Source organism: Aotus nancymaae, unplaced genomic scaffold (genome assembly GCF_030222135.1).
Source record: "Aotus nancymaae isolate 86718 unplaced genomic scaffold, 86718_ANA_hifiasm-v0.15.2.pri h1tg000029l, whole genome shotgun sequence".
Lineage (NCBI taxonomy): Eukaryota > Metazoa > Chordata > Mammalia > Primates > Aotidae > Aotus > Aotus nancymaae.
The window spans coordinates 7,973,682-7,990,730 of NW_026988442.1; the positions used below are offsets into that span (position 1 = coordinate 7,973,682).

General features: G+C 55.5%; 1 protein-coding gene across 2 annotated transcripts; it reads left to right on the plus strand.

Annotated features, from left to right (window-relative positions):
• Positions 1-1,651: 1,651 nt before the first annotated feature.
• Positions 1,652-16,682, plus strand: ADISSP (adipose secreted signaling protein). Of its 2 annotated transcripts, XM_012455365.3 has the most exons (7): positions 1,652-1,739; positions 3,085-3,138; positions 9,576-9,680; positions 11,055-11,197; positions 14,589-14,727; positions 15,688-15,810; positions 16,025-16,682. In XM_012455365.3, exons 3-7 carry the CDS (start codon positions 9,662-9,664, stop codon positions 16,123-16,125), a joined length of 525 nt encoding a protein of 174 aa, XP_012310788.1. In that variant the 5' UTR covers positions 1,652-1,739; positions 3,085-3,138; positions 9,576-9,661; the 3' UTR covers positions 16,126-16,682. The 2 variants fall into 2 exon arrangements, with proteins under 2 accessions (XP_012310788.1, XP_012310789.1); XM_012455366.2 differs by lacking the exon at positions 3,085-3,138 and having other exon boundaries at positions 1,659-2,190.
• The last annotated feature ends 367 nt before the right edge of the window (positions 16,683-17,049 follow it).

Consider the following 17,049-nt stretch of genomic DNA (forward strand, 5'->3'; position numbering starts at 1 on the left):
TGCACTACCACGGCCGGCTAATTTTGTATTTTTCCAAAATTTGTAGAGAAGAGTTTCTCCATGTTGGTCAGGCTGGTCTCGAACTCCCAACCTCAGGTGATCCACCCGCCTCGGCTTCCCAAAGTGCTGGGATTACAAGCATGAGCCACTGTGCCTGGCAGATCTTCTGATATTTCAAAAGAAGCCAGGAAACCAGATTCCTGATTCCAGAAAGAGGAGGAGGAGGCGGCGGGAGAGGGGAGGACATCTTTTAAAAAGCCCCATGAGGGCTAAATAAAATACATCTAGAGGCCACTTGGGTCCCACCGTCTGCCAGCTTTAGACCTTTAAGACAAGGTCTAAAGGTAACGGGGTGGGAGTAGGTAGAGTGGGCAGGAATGGGTGGGCTGAGATCAGAATGTGAAAAGCTCTCAATATTAAGTGCTGTCTCTCAAACGCGAGAGCACACGAATCACTCAATATGCTGCTAAAGTTTGTGAAGCGCTATTGGAGACAGTCCCAGAGGGCTTTGGAGAGGGAGGGGGACTCGATGAAAACAATAGCTCAGAAAGATTAATTTGCCAACAATGTACAGATTGGAGATCAGCATACAGGTAAGGGGCCACAGGTTGGCAGACTTGAGGGCTCCTTTAAGGCAGCGACCCCGGCCCTGCTGAAGGGAAGCTGGTCTTCAGCAGCCAAGGCCGTCTCTCCTCTAGTTACAGTGGAAGGAAGGAGCTGTGTACTCCGGACTGCGTACTGCGGGAACTTTGGGGAATCTGTCCCCGCCGGCGAAGCAAAGGTGGGGTGTTCGCGAACGGGCGGGCGGAGAGCACTGGCAAGAACCCCTGCAGACCGGAGGGCCACGCCTTTTGCTCCCCCGCTCAACGCAGGCGCCCACATCCCACCCCGCAGAGCAGAGCGAGGCGCATCTCGCTGCCATGGTGACCGCCTCCATGGAGACCGGGAGCAGAGGCTGCCTTCCCCGGGGGCGCGGCACAGGCTCTCCCAGCCCCCAGCCCGCGTGCCTTCTTTGTTCTGATGCTTATCCAGGCCGGGCCGGGCTCCGGGGAAGCGTTTCGGGCCTGCACTGGGGCGCTTCCTCGGAGACAGGGGATGGGATGGAAGGAGAAGAGGTCCAAACCCTTGGGTCGAGACAGGAGGATGGAGGGTTCCTCAGCTCCTGCACGGGACTAGCACGGCCCCTATCGATGACCGAAGCCGGAGTGGAAGCCCCGGAAGAAAGGCCACCTTCAGGAGCTCCACCCAGCCCCGAGACGCGCCCGACAGCCTTCCCGAAAGCGCAGGGCCCAGGGGAGGTGCGTCCCAAGCGAGGGTGGAGGCTGGAGGCGCAATCCCCTAGGCGGAAGGCGGGGCTGGGCGGGGCCTATCCGAGGCCCTCCTTCCTTTACTCTCCCTGTGCCGGGTTCTGGTCCCTGGCCCAGTTGGGCCGTCTGCCTGCCTTCCTCGCGAGAACTCGTCCAGCCCTGGGTAGGCCTGGACTCGCCGGGCTCAGCCTCAGCGCCCTCGGCACGTGACGTAGGCGGCCCTCGCTAATTGGCAGTTCTTTGGAGCCCGCTCATTGGCCCGAAGCGTCCCTCGCCCCACCCCCGGATCAACCAATGGGCGGAGGCGGAGGCGAGGGCGTGCCGACGGGCGGTCGGCGGCGGCGCGGGGCTCCCTTCCTCGTGCTCGGCGTTGAGCCCCTGCAGACGCCGCCGCAGCGGTCGTCCCTGCGGCCCCGGGGTACACTCCGCCAGGTGAGACCACCCCTCTGCTCCCTGTCTCCCGGTTCCTCCCCGCTCGCCGAGGTCCCCTCCCGGTCCCGGCCCTGTCCTGAGCAGTCAGTGCCTGGGACCCCAGCGGCCGTTGTGGCAGGGCTGGGGTGGGGGCTCCGCTGTCGGGGCCGAGCCTGGGACTCCTCAGCACCTGAGCTAGAGTGATGTCAGATTCCCGGGGCGCAGTGACCGTTAGCTGCTGCAGCTGGGGTGTTTTCCGCGAAGCGATTGTCCGGGGGCACCAGTGCCGTAGTGAGGGCGGGGGCGTAATGGGGTCAGCGACCCCTCCTCCCCACGACCCTGATCATTGCAGCTGCTTCGCTGCATGACCTTGGACGAGTAGCGTCTCTGAGCCTCCGAGCCTCGGCACCCTCAGGAAGGAGGGCAGTGATGTTTGGGAGTGCGGGCTCTGGAGACTCCTGCGTCAGCCGAGGTGACTGAGGGTGGGGAACGTACAGGATTATCTCCGAGGGACAGAGCCGCCGCCTCGCAGCTCAGGATGGATTGGCTGGGGGATGTCCGATTGCATTTACCTCCTTCCCCTGAGATGACAAGAATGGGGTGGGGCGGGGGTGCCACACCCACGGGGATGGCTGCCGGATAGGATAAAGGGTCCTACACCTGGGCCCCTGGGGTCTCGGGATCTTGCCCTGCACCTCCCTCCTGGTAGCACGAAGGAGGAGGGACTGGATGTAGGTTCTGGACCGGTGTTCCCATTAGTAAGCAGGGACTGAGAAAGGGAAGTCTCCACTTGCCTTTCCTCTTGAATCTTGGCATTGGTAAATGGGGGTAGGGCATTTTTCTGCCCCAGGGAGCTGAAGGAAGTCGGGACAGCACCCCATCCCCCTCCCATTCTGGTCTTCTGTGGAGAGTAAATGTAGATGGATGTCCCCGCATCCTATCCATCCTGAGCTAAGAGACAGCAGCCCTGTCCCTGGGAGATAATCCTGTGTTCTCCCATCGTCCCCTGGGCTGACCCCCTGGATCCAGCCTGGCCTCTGCTTCTTGGGACCTTTGGATCACAGTCCCAGGGCAGGGCCTAGGTGGGGCATGAGATCTGGAGGCTAAGCACCCACTAGCTGAGGGCATGGTGGGGAGAATGCTGAGGGCAGCACTTGTTGGGGAGGCAGGAAGGTGTGAGTGGTGGGGGTCCCTTCTCCATATTCCTCCACCCCCACCGCCAGCACCTCACTGTTAGTGGGAGAGAGAACACCCATACTTATCCTTGCACCTTTGGCTTGGTGGAGGGAGAAGGAAATGAAGTCACTTGAAGCCTGAGTTGATGTGAAGCTGCCACAACCACTGACCTCCAGCCTTACCTTTCCAGGCTTTGTTCTGAGTATGTGTGGTCCCTGCTGTGTCCAGTCCTGAGAGTCATCAGGTTAGTGTGGCCCCATCTCAAGGCCTTAATGGGTGTTCTTTTCACAGGCGTGAGCTTTAATGGGAAGCTACACAGTGCTTCTGCTGGTCTGAGTGCTTGAGCCAGGACTGAGCCCCAGACTGGGGTAGGAGAGGAAGAGGTAGGGAGGGTGGAATGTTGTGGAGTTCCTGGCTCAGAGAGAAAGACCTCGAACCACATTGAGAATGGGGATTGAAGAAGGAATGAGAAATGAGGCCTTAGAGGTTGGGAGCATGCTCCCAGCCACAGGGCAGAGGACAAGCTGGGGCTGGCCCTGTGACACCTTAGGGTGTGGGGACACCTCTGGGGAGAGGGATCTTTGGGTTGGGGGGCAAGAGGGTGGCGGGTTGGGGGGCAAGAGGGTGGTGGGTTTGGGAGCTTCACTTTGCCATGGACGCACCGTCTTTGGCCCTCCGTCCAGCCTGGAGCCTTGGGTCTCAGCATGGGGCAGCCTGGAGCAGTAGGAGTGCCCTGTGGGGCAGGGGCTGAGGGTTCTGAGAACTCTGGGCTCCTGTATAATCATCCATCTGTCTGTCCACTTGCCGTGTCTCTGGGTAGGGTGGCCTTGAAGCAGACTTTCTCTCTAAAACTAACAAGGGGCCTGAGATGGCAGCTCTCTGTCCCCAGAGGGAATATTCCCCCAGTTTCCCTAGTAACTGTGAGCCAAAGAAGCCCCCAAGGCCCTTGTCCCAGCTTTCCAGCCCTTCGCATCTTGTGACTGTCCAGGGTCCCACCCCTGACTTGCTGACAGCCCATCTCAGGGGGAAGGGTATAATTTTTGAGGATATAATTTTTTGTTGTTGCTGAGGCTAGGGGCACCATGTTCCTCCCTGGTCATTTCCCAGTTTCCCAGGATGTACATTCTGCACATCTTCCTTGTCCCCCCTCTGATTAGGGGGACTGGGCACTCCCAGCATCTGTTCTCTGACCCTCCCTAGGGACCTGGCTGCTGTGGGAGTGGGAGAAGGGGGAGGCAGGAGGAGGGAGGCCCCCTCAACCCTTGAGCTGTTTTCCAAGAAGGCTGACGTCCCTGGGGCCCACTCTAAGGGTCATTCTGCCTCCTCCAGGATTGGCCTGACGTGCCTCTCTGACAGTGCTGCTGAAATTGCTGTTGCTTTAGAAACCAGGCCTTTGGGGGTTTGCTTTTTGCAGAGGTGGGGGGTGCACTGTCACAGAGCTTCAGACACAGTTGCACAAAACCCTGGGAGGAAGAGGCCACTGCTTATTCCTGTGTTACACATTAGGAAACAGGGACAGAGAAGTGAAAGAACTCACCCATGCAGCCAGCAAGGGCAGATCCTGAATTTGAACCAGGACTGCTGCCTCTAGGGGCCGTGTGGTTTGAGCTACGGTGAGGCCTTCATTGGCACAGGAGGAGGCTGGAGGCAGGGCCGGGCCTGGGGTTGCATGGTAACCTAGCTGTTCTCTGTGGGCACACTACAGCAGGGGAGTCCCACTGCCCTTTGCCTGTTTCTGATGAGGAATTGTATGTGGACAAGAGTCTAGCTTCCAGGGGACAGCGACCAGCAGGCTCTCGGTTGAGAAAGGAGGTTTGGTTTTCCGTTTCCTTTGGGCTCCTGAGGTCACTTGCTTCCGGGTTACAGGCCTTGAGTGTTTGCCCTTTACTGAGTACTGGGCACTGCATGAGATGTGGGTCCTGCCCTCAGTGGGCATGGGCCATGTCCCTCTAAAGCAGGCATGGACAGGTAACCCTGACTGCAGCAAGGCCCAAGGAATGCCAGTGGGCGGCCACACGGTGGGGACAGGGGAGAGGGACGTGCCCCCCAGGGCAGGGGTAGGCTAAGAGAGTGGGGTAGGGAGTTATGCTTCCTGAGTGTCCCCAGGGCAGAGTCACTGGCTGTGACCATATCACTTAGTGCCCAAGTACGGGCCTTGGCCAGGCCCTCCAAGCAAATGAGATGTGGTCATTGATTCGACAAACATCAACTGAACACAGCTGCTACCTGTCTGGTGCTGCGTTGAGTGCCGGGGACACAGGGTTTGACAAAAACACAGTCACTACCCTTGTAAGGCTGGGAAGAGGGATATCAAATGATCCCAGACATGAGAAAGGGAATTCGTAAAGAGCTGTAGTCCTGTTCTGGGATTTGCAGGGTGTGCATCCTTAAAAAAGAAATGTTGGGGGCCGGGCATGGTGGCTCACGCCTGTAATCCCAGCACTCTGGGAGGCCGAGGCAGGTGGATCACCTGAGGTCAGGAGTTGGAGACCAGCCCGAACAACATGGTGAAACCCCATCTCTACTAAAAATGTAAAATTAACTGGGCGTGGTGGCGCATGCCTGTAATCCCAGTACTTGGGAGGCTGAGGCTGGAGAATCGCTTAAACCTGGAAGGCAGAGGTTGCAGTGAGCAGAGAGCATGCCACTGCACTCCAGCCTGGTGACAGAGTGAGACTCCGTCTCAAAAAACCAAAGAAATGTTGGGGCTGAGACCTTGTCCAGGGTGTGGATGGGAAGGATGGGATTGTTCCTGGCTGAAGGGATGGCCTCGGCAAAGGCAGGCGGGAGTCAGGCTGTAGGTTGGGGGCAAGACGGAGGGTGTCCGGTACGGACCAGGTCAGAGTGCTTTGTGAAAAGGGCCTGCAGCCTTTCCTTACCAGCCACTGGTGCAGTTTCACCTGAGCCTCCAGGAAGTATCCTGGGAGATGGAGGACCTCGTGGACATTGGGCTGTCACTGCCTCCTGGCTGCAGAGGTGTGGCTGGAACAGCCTCTGCAAGGTAGGAGGAGGGCCTGATGCCCTTGCACTTGGCCATTTGTCATATGCTCTGAGTTCACAGCTTTGGGAGCAGTTGGGGGGGTTAGGGCAGGCTGCTCTCCAAGACCAAGTTCCCTGGGGACAAAGCCGAGCATTCCAGGGCTGAGGCAACCGACCCCACAGCAGCCCTGGCCAGAGGTGAATGGGTGTAGCTCCCCTTTCTGCACCCTGGGCTGGGACCTGGAAGCTCACCTCCAAGAGGGGGTTGCTGGCCTGGTCCACTGGCCAAAGGGGGCTCCTGGTAGTACCAGGAGGCAAGGCTTAGTGGACTTTGCCCACATTGAGAAGTGGGGAGTGAGGTGAGGCCACATGTGCTCCCAGGGCAGGTTGGCACCAGAGGGACCTTAAGGTTATGCCCTCCACAGGCCCAGCCCCAGACTACGAGGCCGCCCTGTAGTTTCTCTTCCTTCCCTGGACTGACGAGCCAGTGTCACTCCTGGGTCACTCTAAATTCTTCAAGTGTGTTTCCCTGAAAAAATAAGGACATACTTCTTAACTAGTACAGTTCCATGATCTCACCTAACAAAATCAACGCATTTCTTAGTGTCACCTCATATCCAGGCCATTCACATTTTCCAGATCCCCCAAATGTCTTTTTTTTTTGAGACAGAATCTCACTCTGTCACCCAGGCTGGGGCGCAATGGTGGGATCTTGGCTCACTGCAACCTCTGCCTCCTGGGTTCAAGTGATTCTTCTGTCTCAGCCTCCTGAGTAGCTGGGATTATAGGCATATGCCACCATGCCTGGCTAATTGTATTTTTTTTTTTTGAGATGGAGTTTCGCTCTTGTTACCCAGGCTAGAGTGCAATGGCGCGATCTCGGCTCACCGCAACCTCTGCTTCCTGGGTTCAGGCAATTCTCCTGCCTCAGCCTCCTGAGTAGCTGGGATTACAGGCATGCGCCACCATGCCCAGCTAATTTTTTGTATTTTTAGTAGAGACGGGGTTTCACCATGTTGACCAGGATGGTCTCGATCTCTTGACCTCGTGATGCACCCGCCTCGGCCTCCCAAAGTGCTGGGATTACAGGCATAAGCCACCGCGCCCGGCGGCTAATTATATTTTTAGTAGAGACAGGGTTCCACCGGATTGGCAGGCTGGTCCTGAACTCCAGGTGACCCCAGGTGATCCACCCACCTCAGCCTCCCGAAGTGCTGGGATTACAGGTGTGAGCCACTGTGCTCAGCCCCCACAAATGTCTTTGATAGGTAGTTTGAAACACTCTCTCCTTTATTTCTCTCTCACAGCTGATGTGGTGAATAAAACAGGTCAGTTGACCTGAAGATTATCCTTTTTTGGTCTGTTAAGTGTGTGTTGATCTAGAACAGGGGTTGGCAAACTTGCTTTGAAGGGCCAGATAATAAATGGTTTAGACTTTGCAGGCCATATGGTCTTTATCATAACTACTCGGAAGTAGCTTTGTTTTAGTGCAAAAACAGACAACATGTAAGTGAATGAAGTGTAGTGTTTTATTAGTAAACCTTTATTTGCAAAAAACTTCATTTGCCAGGCCCAGAGGCTCATGCTTGTAATCCCAGCACTTTGGGAGGCTGAGGTGGGCAGATCGCTTAAGCTCCGGAGTTTTGAGACCAGCCTGGGCAACCCTGTCTCTACAAAAGTTAGCCGGGCATGGTGGTGCATGCCTGTGGTCTCAGCTACTTGGGAGACTGGGGTGGGAGGATTGCTTGAGTCCGGGAGATCAAGGCTGCAGTGAGCTGTGATCATATACTGCACTCCAGCCTGGGTGACAGAGTGAGATCTTCTCTCTAAAAAAAAAGAAAAAAAAAACAGGCAGCAACCGTACCATCAGCTGCGTAATCAGCTGTAGTTTGCCACTTCCCTATCTAGAACAATCTCCCTTGCTTTATTTTTCTTCTTGCCGTTTGAAAAAAAGAAACAGGTCAGTCATCCTGTAGAACGTCCTGCCTTCTGGGCTTGTCTCATTGCTTTCTCATGGAGTCATTAAATTTGTTCTACTGTCCTCTGTGTTTTTAGCAAATGAGAAGTTGAAGCTAAAGGCTGGTTTAGATCCAGGTTAAACCTTTTTGGCAGGAATCCCTTGTCAGTGATGCTTAAGTGAGCATCAGTGTGACAGGCTGTCTGGCAGAGAGTAGAGAGATAGACCAGTGTGTGACTGGGAGAAGTCACATTCCTCCATTGCACACTTGTGCTATTCCCCTTAAATGGCAGGTCCTTGGCCCGGCACGATGGCTCACACCTGTTATCCCAGCACTTTGGGAGGCTGAGGTCGGAGCATCACTTGAGGTCAGGAGTTCAACACCAACCTGGCCAACGGTAAAACTCTGTCTCTACTAAAAATACAAAAATTAGCCAGGTGTGGTGGCATGAGCCTGTAGTCCCAGCTACTTGGGAGGCTGAGGCAGGAGAATCACTTGAACCCAGGAGGTGAATGTTACAGTGAGCTGAGATCGTGCCATTGCACTCCAGCCTGGGTGACAAGAGTGAAACTCTGTCTCAACACACACACACACACACACACACACACACACACAAAACCAGGTCCTCTGTCAGTGACATTGGGTACCCATATCTGCTTCCTGTCAACCTTCCCCTCTGGTTTAGCGCCACTGACTCTTGTTGCCTCCAGTATTTGTTCCTTTAAGGGTTGCAGAATGACTTAGCATTTGGTCATTTCTTTGTTATTTATTAGCAAGAATTCTTCCCGAAAGAAGAGCTTTCCGTCAACCACCAGGACCATTTGGTTACAAGAAAGGCCAAGGGACAGGCTGAATTCTTTCTCTTTAATCTCTAGCTTTCAGAGTAAAGAGGGCACTGCTACCGTCAGTGGTGACAAATGAGGGCTTTTGAGGGCTTGGGTTTGTTTGTTTTGCTTTCTCTCTTCTTTTTCAATAATCTCTGTGAATGCACTGCTTTTATGTGTTCCATCTGTTTCCATCAGTTGCACTCATTATTCTTTCTGATGCTCAGATGGTCCCAGCTCGGCCCATCGGAGGCTTCCTGGGGCGCCTCTCACTGCCCCTGTGCTGAGGCTGTCCTTGGGGAGCTGAGCGGGAGGCAGGCCTGAAGCTCAGGGCAGGGTCTAAAGGCGGGTTCAGATGCGGGCACACTCCCTCCACAGACATCTTGTTTTGCATATGGCCCTGACCGATCACCAGGAGGGAAAGCACTAAGGACACGTTTATTTTATGTGGTCCCCTGTTCTTGCCCACCACCAAGCACACTGTTGCCTCTGACCTGCACCCAGCTGCATTGCTTATGTGACCTGAATAATGTGGCTCCAGGCCCAGCCTTTGGGGTCAGCAGCACCAGAAGTGGCCCCTGGAAAGTACCAATAAAGTGCTCCTTTCCAGGCTGCCCCTCCTGCCAGCCTCCGGGGGTGCTGGGGATAGGAGCCCTGTGCTGTTGCTTTGGCACCTAGAAACTGCAGCTCAGCACATGCTGGCAGGACCCTGAGTCAATGGGGTATCAGGGAGGGATGAGGGCTCTTGGTGAATGTGGGCAGTGGTGGAGGGTGGGCAGAAGCCCCCATGCTAGAGAGTGTAGGCCCCATGACAGCAGCAGGGATTTGAGTCCTTCCTAAAGGGAGCTCCTTTGCTCTCCCTGAGTTATGGGTCCATGGGTGGTCCTGACTCCTGCCCTCCCCACTCCCTATCCCTTCAGGCTCCTACTGGTGTCCCTGGAGCATGGGAGGCTGCTGAGTGTGAGTGGTGGTGTCTGGCAGGAGCTACGTGGCAGGGAGGGCGTCCATGGCTGCAGCCAACAAGGGTAAGTGACTTCTTGGCCTGGTGGGGCTTGCACGAGCCATTGCTGCAGGTAGGGCCTGCGCCACCTCTGTGTGTGTGTGCATGTGTGAGTGTGTGTGTGCGGGTGTGTGAATGTGACTGGGAACATGCCAGTGTTTGTGCCAGGTCCTGGGGCTCATGCAAGCCCTAGCAGGGACCCCCGAGGAGCCCTGCTGACTCCTTAGGCTGGTCTGTGGAGGTGTGTGCTCATGTCCCTGCCATTCTACTGTGGGGGTTGGGGGGCCGAGGGGCTTGTGGTGAGCACCGAGACTGGTGATATGGGAGGGCCACCGCAGGCTGTGGAAGGGAACTTGGGTTTCATTCAGAGTCCAGAAGGGAGAAGGGAGGGTTTTAGGCCGGGGGATCTAGTGAGATTTGAGGGTTCTGGGGGGCTCAGCAGGGATTGTGGATGTGCCAGGCTGGCCCCCTGGGCCTCTGAGTATCCAAGAGCCCGGCTCAAAGCTGGACCAGGTCTTCCCACTAAGAAGACCCTGGGCAGGGCTCTTGGGGGAGGGCCTAGGGGCCAGGGGTCAGAGGTCAGAGGACTAGAGCCATGCTCTTGGCTTCCCCAGCCTGTGCATTCATCCGGTCCAGGCCTTCAGCCCAGCTCCCAGCTACCCTGCCTGTCCCATCCCTCTGCCCTTGGAGAACCTAACCCAGCTCAGAGACAGCTGAGGGCCTTGATGGTGGGCTTGGCAGAGGAAGGAAGAGGGTGTTGGGGTGGGTCTGGAAGCTTCCCTGGGTTCTCTCTTCTTGCTTGCCAGTGACCAGTGAGGGTTAGTGGCAGCCGCAGCCTCGCCTAGGTGGGCTGAGTGTTTTTGATCCCCTTTGTTTCTGCCATCCCTAGGCAGGTCCCCTAGAGCCTATTCCTGTCCCTGCCCCTTCAGGTTGGGGTCATCAGGAGGGGCAGGCAGGGGCCTCATGCACTGACACAGCTCGGGGGTAGGCCCCAGGGATGGGGGACTTGGCACTATGAAGGAGAGTACTAGGCAGGGTGTCCAGAGGACTGGGCTGAGCCCCACTCTGCCCTGGCTTAGTGGGAGTCTGGAAGACTGTCCCTTCCTGTCTCTGGCACCAGCCCCATCCCCTCCAAGCAGGGGTTCTTTAGTCAGTTCCTGAGTACCCCCAACACCCACTCTTGGGGGATGCATTTTTGTGGGAGGACTGGGCAGGTCGGAGCAGGGTGGGGGCCTCAAGCCTCATGATCCCAGTGTCCACCTAGCCCTGAAAAGAGCCCAGCCAGTGGGAGCTGGATGATGTCAAGGGCAGTCTTGGGGGCGAGGAGGGGATGAATTGGAGGAGTTTCCTGGGGACAGGGAAAGTGGCAGCCCTCAGGGCCTTCTCCCACTCTTCCTAGGCAACAAGCCCAGAGTCCGGAGTATCCGCTTTGCGGCAGGCCATGATGCAGAAGGCTCCCACAGCCACGTTCACTTTGATGAGAAGCTGCATGACTCAGTGGTCATGGTCACCCAGGAGAGCGACAGCAGCTTTCTGGTCAAGGTACATACACACCTTCCCCATCAGCTTCTCCCTTCCCCGGCCCTGCCTGGCTTCTGGGCCTGCCTGTCCCCGTTCCTCTCAGCTGGGCTTATAGGCATGTCTGTGCCTTTCCCTGTGCCTTGGTTTCCCCATCTGTCAAATGGGAGGCAGTGAGATTCCAATGAGATGAGAGCATTTAGAATATCATCCAGATCAAGATGAGCAGAGCCATTGCTGTCAGCAGCCTCACCCAGACGATAGCAATGGAAGGCAGTGTCGCGGCTGTGGTGCCGCTGGCCCAAGTTCAGATCTAGGCCAGCCATTCTGGCTCTGTGACCTTGGGGAAGGTCACCTGCATTTCTCTTCTCTCAAGTGGAGACAAATCACATCCCCTAGAGTTGGTGTGAGAATGGAAGAATATATGTATGTGATACAGGTGTGAAGCTCATGATGGCAATAATAAGGGCAACTTTTTTTTAAAAAAAGATATTAAAAGGGCTACTGTTGTTGGCACAAGTCACACTTGGCGATTAGGAATTAGCAATTGCTCTGGGTAAGCACTTCTAGGCAAGAAAGAAGCCTGCAGAGACCCCAGGGCATACCATGGTAGTGACTGGGCAACTGTTTTTTAATCCTTCTTTGCCAAATATCTGGCTGAGTTAGGCTCTTTGAAGTAGTATTATCACCCCGTTTTCTGCTTGGTGGAGCTGGATTGGTGAAAATGGGGACTGAGGCCTTTAGGTCAGTCAATAAATCAGGGTCCAGAGTGGAACAGGAATGCCTTTGGGTGGGGGGAGGTCTGGCCCATGGAGATGGCCCAGAGGAAGGGTCTGCTGTGCTGCTCAAAAGGAGCCCAGGTTTAGCCTGGCCAACATGTAGAAACACCATCGCTACTAAAAATACAAAAATTAGCTGGGCGTGGTGGCACACACCTGTGGTCCTAGCTACTTGGGAGGATGAGGCAGGAGACTCGCTTGAACCCAGGAGTCTGAGGCTGCAGTGAGCTGAGATTGTGCCATTGTACTCCAGCCTGGGCAACAGAGAGAGAGACTCCATTCCAAAAAGAAAAATGGTTTGGGGGGGCCCAGGTTTATTTCCATTAGTGTCCAACTCTGAAGTTCCCACTCTTAGTCCTACAGCTGACAGCTTCCCCAAGAGAATAAACAGAATCAACACTTTTAAAAATAGCTCTGTCTCCTCATTGCAAAATCCACTCATGTCTTAATAGACATGAGAAAATTTGGAAGACAGAGAAAATAAGAAGAAATTTAAAAGTACCCACACTCATTTTATCCCAAAATAACCATGGTTAATATTCTGATGTGTGTTATTCCAGCTTTTTTTTTTTTTTTTTTTTTTGGAGACAGAGTTTTGCTCTGTTGCCAGGCTGGAATACTGTGGCACGATCTCAGCTCACTGCAACCTCTGACTCCTGGGTTCCAGTGATTCTCCTGCCTCAGCCTCCCAAGTAGCTGGGATTACAGGCATATGCCACCATGCCCAGCTAATTTTTTATATTTTTAGTAGAGATGGGGTTTCACCATGTGGGCCAGCATGGTCTCAATCTCCTGACCTCGTGATCTGCTTGCCTTGGCCTTCCAAAGTACTGGGATTACAGGCGTGAGCCACCATGCCTGGCCTATTCCAGCTTTTAAAAATTTTATTTATTTACTTATTTTTTTCTGAAAACACTATGGTGACGGATCCAGCTTATTTTAAAAGGCTTTGTTTCCAAAAACAAAAGCTAGCATCACAGTGTCCACATGGTTTTTGCTTGCTTCTGTTGTGAACTGTCTCCTACCTGTTAGTAAATAATTTTCCACAAGATTTTACAACTGCCTACTACTCCATGATATGTGTCATCATTGACTTAGCTGGCTCCCTGCTCCTGGGTGTTACGGCTGTTTTTGTTTTCATTGTTATAAATAGGGCAGCGAAGAGTTTTTTTTTTTTTTTTTTTTCCCCACATCTCTGTTTCCCCTGGAAAATTCTCTTTTTTTTTTTTTTTGAGACGGAGTTTTACTCTTGTTGCCCAGGCTGGAGTGTGCAATTGCGCGATCTCAGCTCACTGCAACCTCCGCCTCCTGGGTTCAAGTGATTTTCCTGCCTCAGCCTCCCAAGTAGCTGGGATTACAGGCATGCAACACCATACCCAGCTAATTTTGTATTTTTAGTAGAGACAGGGTTTCTCCATGTTGGTCAGGCTGGTCTTGAACTCCCGACCTCAGGTGATCCGGCCGCCTCGGCCTCCCAAAGTGCTGGGATTTACAGGCATGAGCCACCGCGCCTGGCCTCCCCTGGAAAATTCTACAAGTAGTACCCCTGGGTCACAGGGTCACAGTTGGCAGGTACAGCCAGAAAGCCTTCTTGAGGGGTGTGCCCTCCACCAGCAGAGCATGATGAGGGGCCCATGGATTGAGGTTTGTCATGCAGCAATATCAACCTGTTCCCATTGAATGGCTAAAACTCTGCAGCCAGTTCCAGTTGGCCCCCAGGGATGGGGCTGCCCAGCCCCAGTAACTGTGAGCAGGAGTCTGTGTGCCCATATGAGCTGAGGGTACAGCATGTACCCTGTGCCTGCTGGCCTGGCACCCCTGCTAGCCACCCTGCTCAGCAACCACCCTGGCTTTTGACCCTTCATACTACTGGTGTTTCCAATAATGGCATTTGTCCCAGAGGGTGGCTGTCACCAAGCACTGTGAATGAACAGAAATTGTTTGGGTTGTGAGTATGGGCCATTGGGCACAGTCAGCCTATGAGTGGGCAGGTGGGCATCCACAGGCCAGTGCCAGCAGGGCAGCCAGGAGCCTCAGTTCAATGGCTGGTGCCAGGCCTGTGGGCCAGCTCTGGGCTGACACAGCTGGTCTACTGTTGTGTCTTTAATTTGATCCCATCCCTCATCCCACGCTGTCTGTTGCCTGGTGTCATCCTATGAGTGACTGGAGGACCAGCATCCCTGACCCTGGGCTACTGGCAGTGATGGGGACAGGTGGATGATCTGTGGGACTTTGAACCTCTCCTTGTGGGCAGTGTGCCATGTGTGGCAGGAGTGGCCAAGAAGTCTAGGGAGGACTTGACCCTAGCCACACTATGTGGCCTTTGGCCGTTCTGTGGCTTCCATTTTCTCATGTATGAAATGGGCCACTGAGGACTTTGGGGCCCGTGAGACAGATGGCTGAGGATCTTGCTGGCCAAGCTGTAGAGATGGGACCATCAAGGGAAGGGGTCTGTGAAAGGGCTGGGGCCACTGGGCTGAGTTGTCAATCAGCTGGAGTGATGGAGGGAGTTGGGCTTCCTGGGCTCTCTGGGGAAGCAGGTGCCGGGGCCCATGGGATCGTAGGTGGCACAACTGGGTGGGGCTGGGGGAAGCAGGAAGTGAAGTTGCTTCCCTCCTTTGCCTCTCCTGCTATAGGTTGGCTTCCTGAAGATCCTGCACAGGTATGAGATTACCTTCACTCTGCCCCCCGTGCACAGGCTGAGCAAGGACATTCACGAGGCACCTATCCCCAGCCTGCACCTCAAGCTCCTCAGCATCGTGCCCGTCCCGGAAGGTGCATTCCCCTCCTCCAGCAGGGCCTGGATGGGAGTGGGAGTGAGAACGTGGGGTGCTCCCTTACCCCCAGCTAGGGTGGACAGACAGCTCAGGAAGTCGAGGACATGGCACCTCTTTGTGAGCTTGCAATGTGGCAGTATGGCAGGTCCCACGCTCCAGGCCTTGCTCACTGTCCCTAAACAGAAGTCCATGAGCTTGTACTCGCCTGTGCCTGCCCATGGCGTGATGGGTACCTCTGTGGGGCAGTGACCAAGAAGGGAGCCGCTGAGGAATTGGTTTAAAGTCTCCATCCCTCGTTCCTGCCTCCCTAACCCTCGAGAAAAACCTGCTGGAGTTATATACATCTTGTGGCTAACTCCTAGCACCCACCAGTCCCGGACCTTGGGTTTCAGGCTGCTGCTCCTATGAGGCTCACTTCAGGCCCTGCCCCACCCCCACCCCCTACTCCCAGTCTGGCAGAGGCTAGGGTGTCAGTTTCGTGGAGCTCCAGCTTCGGTTTCATGTCCCCGTCACCAGCCTCCTCATGACCTTGCCCTTCAATGGATTGAGACCCCTCCGGCCTTTACCTCTTGCCGTCTGATCTGCTCAAATCCTACCCTGCCCTGCCCCCATCATTCCTCATCACCCCCTCTCCTCATCACCCCCCTCTCTGCCTTTTGGGAGAAATCAGCCAGCCCTTCTTTTGGACGCCTGAATTGGACCCTACTTCATTCCCTCTTGGAGCCACATTGGGGTGGCCCACAGGCTGGAGGCATTTCCAGCTCACTGAAGAATGGGAAGTTTTTGAGACTTGTGTACCCCTCCTAGGGGGGTGGGTCTCTGGGCTCCAGAAGGGCCATCCCTGCCCCTTTCTTGGGGCAGCTCAGCATGTCTTAGTGGTGGGTAGGGGCCAGTGAGTGCCAGGGGCAGGATCAGGAGGCTGGAGAGGTGCTGACCACTTGCCCCTGTCCCTGGGCAGGTTATAGTGTCAAATGCGAGTACTCGGCACATAAAGAGGGCGTCCTCAAAGAGGAGATACTGCTAGCCTGCGAAGGTGGCACTGGCACCTGTGTGCGCGTGATGGTGCAGGCCCGTGTCATGGGTGAGCTTGAGGCTCCTGGTTGGAGGAGGGACCCAAAAGCTGGGCTGCAAGGGTTTCTGTTCTCAGGGAACCAGGGCTGAAAAAGGGATCCCTGCCCGGGGGGTTCTCAACATCCCCCAGCTGATCCCGGAGGGAAGGGGAGGGGTCCCCTTAGTGGGCCGCGTGGGTGGGGCCCCGGGCCAGCATGGCACTAACTTACACCCCCGCCTTGCAGACCGACACCACGGCACGCCCATGCTGCTGGATGGTGTCAAGTGCGTGGGCGCCGAGCTGGAATATGACTCGGAGCACAGCGACTGGCACGGCTTTGACTGAGGCCTGAGGCCCCACCAGCCCCGGGCCCCTCAGCCTTAAACCCCGCCTTGTCCCCCCTCCGACATGCTGCGTGATGGTGTGGCTTCCTCGCCCCTATCCGGGGTGGGTGTGGGGGTGGAGTGGCCTTGCCTACACCTCTCACCTCTGCCTTCATTCGTGCCACCACCCTGCCTCTCCTGCGTCCTCCTCTCCCACTTCCTCCTCTCCGTGTGCCTCAGTCTCCTGCCTGAAGAAATGGGTTGAGCCCGAAAGGAGGCTGTCTGAGGAAGGGAGAGGGAGGGCCTGGGGTGGGTTTCCCACTCCCCAACCCAAGCCATAGGGGCTCCAGCCAGGGTCTGGGAGAGGATGGAGCTGGCTGTGATGTCATGGCCCCATTACTGCTGCTGCCGCCTCGCTTCAGCCACCTCTCCTGCCCCTCCCTCATCCCCACTGCTGTCCATATGAGTAGGAGGGAGGTGCAGTCCCCGGCTCCCACCCCTCAGGTTTGTGTTACTTGGTTTTTAAGCGACTGGTTGGGATAGAACCCTAAAGAAATAAAATTTCCAGTGGATACCGGAGGCCAGGTGGACTTTTGTTCTCTGGGGTTGGGGTAATGCCTACTCCTTTGGCAGATGGACCAAGGAAGGACTTGGGTAAACTCACTCTTTCAAGAGGCAGGGGCACCGCGTGGTATTATAGCACCTAGCCCCACAAGAAGTATGCACAGGTGGTGGCATTTTAGACCAGAAGCTGGCTGCCAAGACAATTAGTTTGAATGAGGAGGGACCTCCTGCGCAGGCTAAAGAGGTCTCGAAGTGTTGTTTGGGATGCTTGATGGGGAGACAGCAGCGCTCCCTTCTGGTCAGTTAGGGAACTGACCATGCATAGGGTGCACAGCTGAAAGCTTTCTTCCTCGTCTCTCTAGCACGCGGGATCCCTACACTC

What these genes read in the sequence shown, in the direction of transcription:
- ADISSP (XM_012455365.3), top strand. An exon ending in CATCGTGCCCGTCCCGGAAG is followed by an intron (nt 14,728 to 15,687) that starts GTGCATTCCCCT and finishes GTCCCTGGGCAG; the next exon opens with GTTATAGTGTCAAATGCGAG. An exon ending in GGTGCAGGCCCGTGTCATGG is followed by an intron (nt 15,811 to 16,024) that starts GTGAGCTTGAGG and finishes CCCGCCTTGCAG; the next exon opens with ACCGACACCACGGCACGCCC.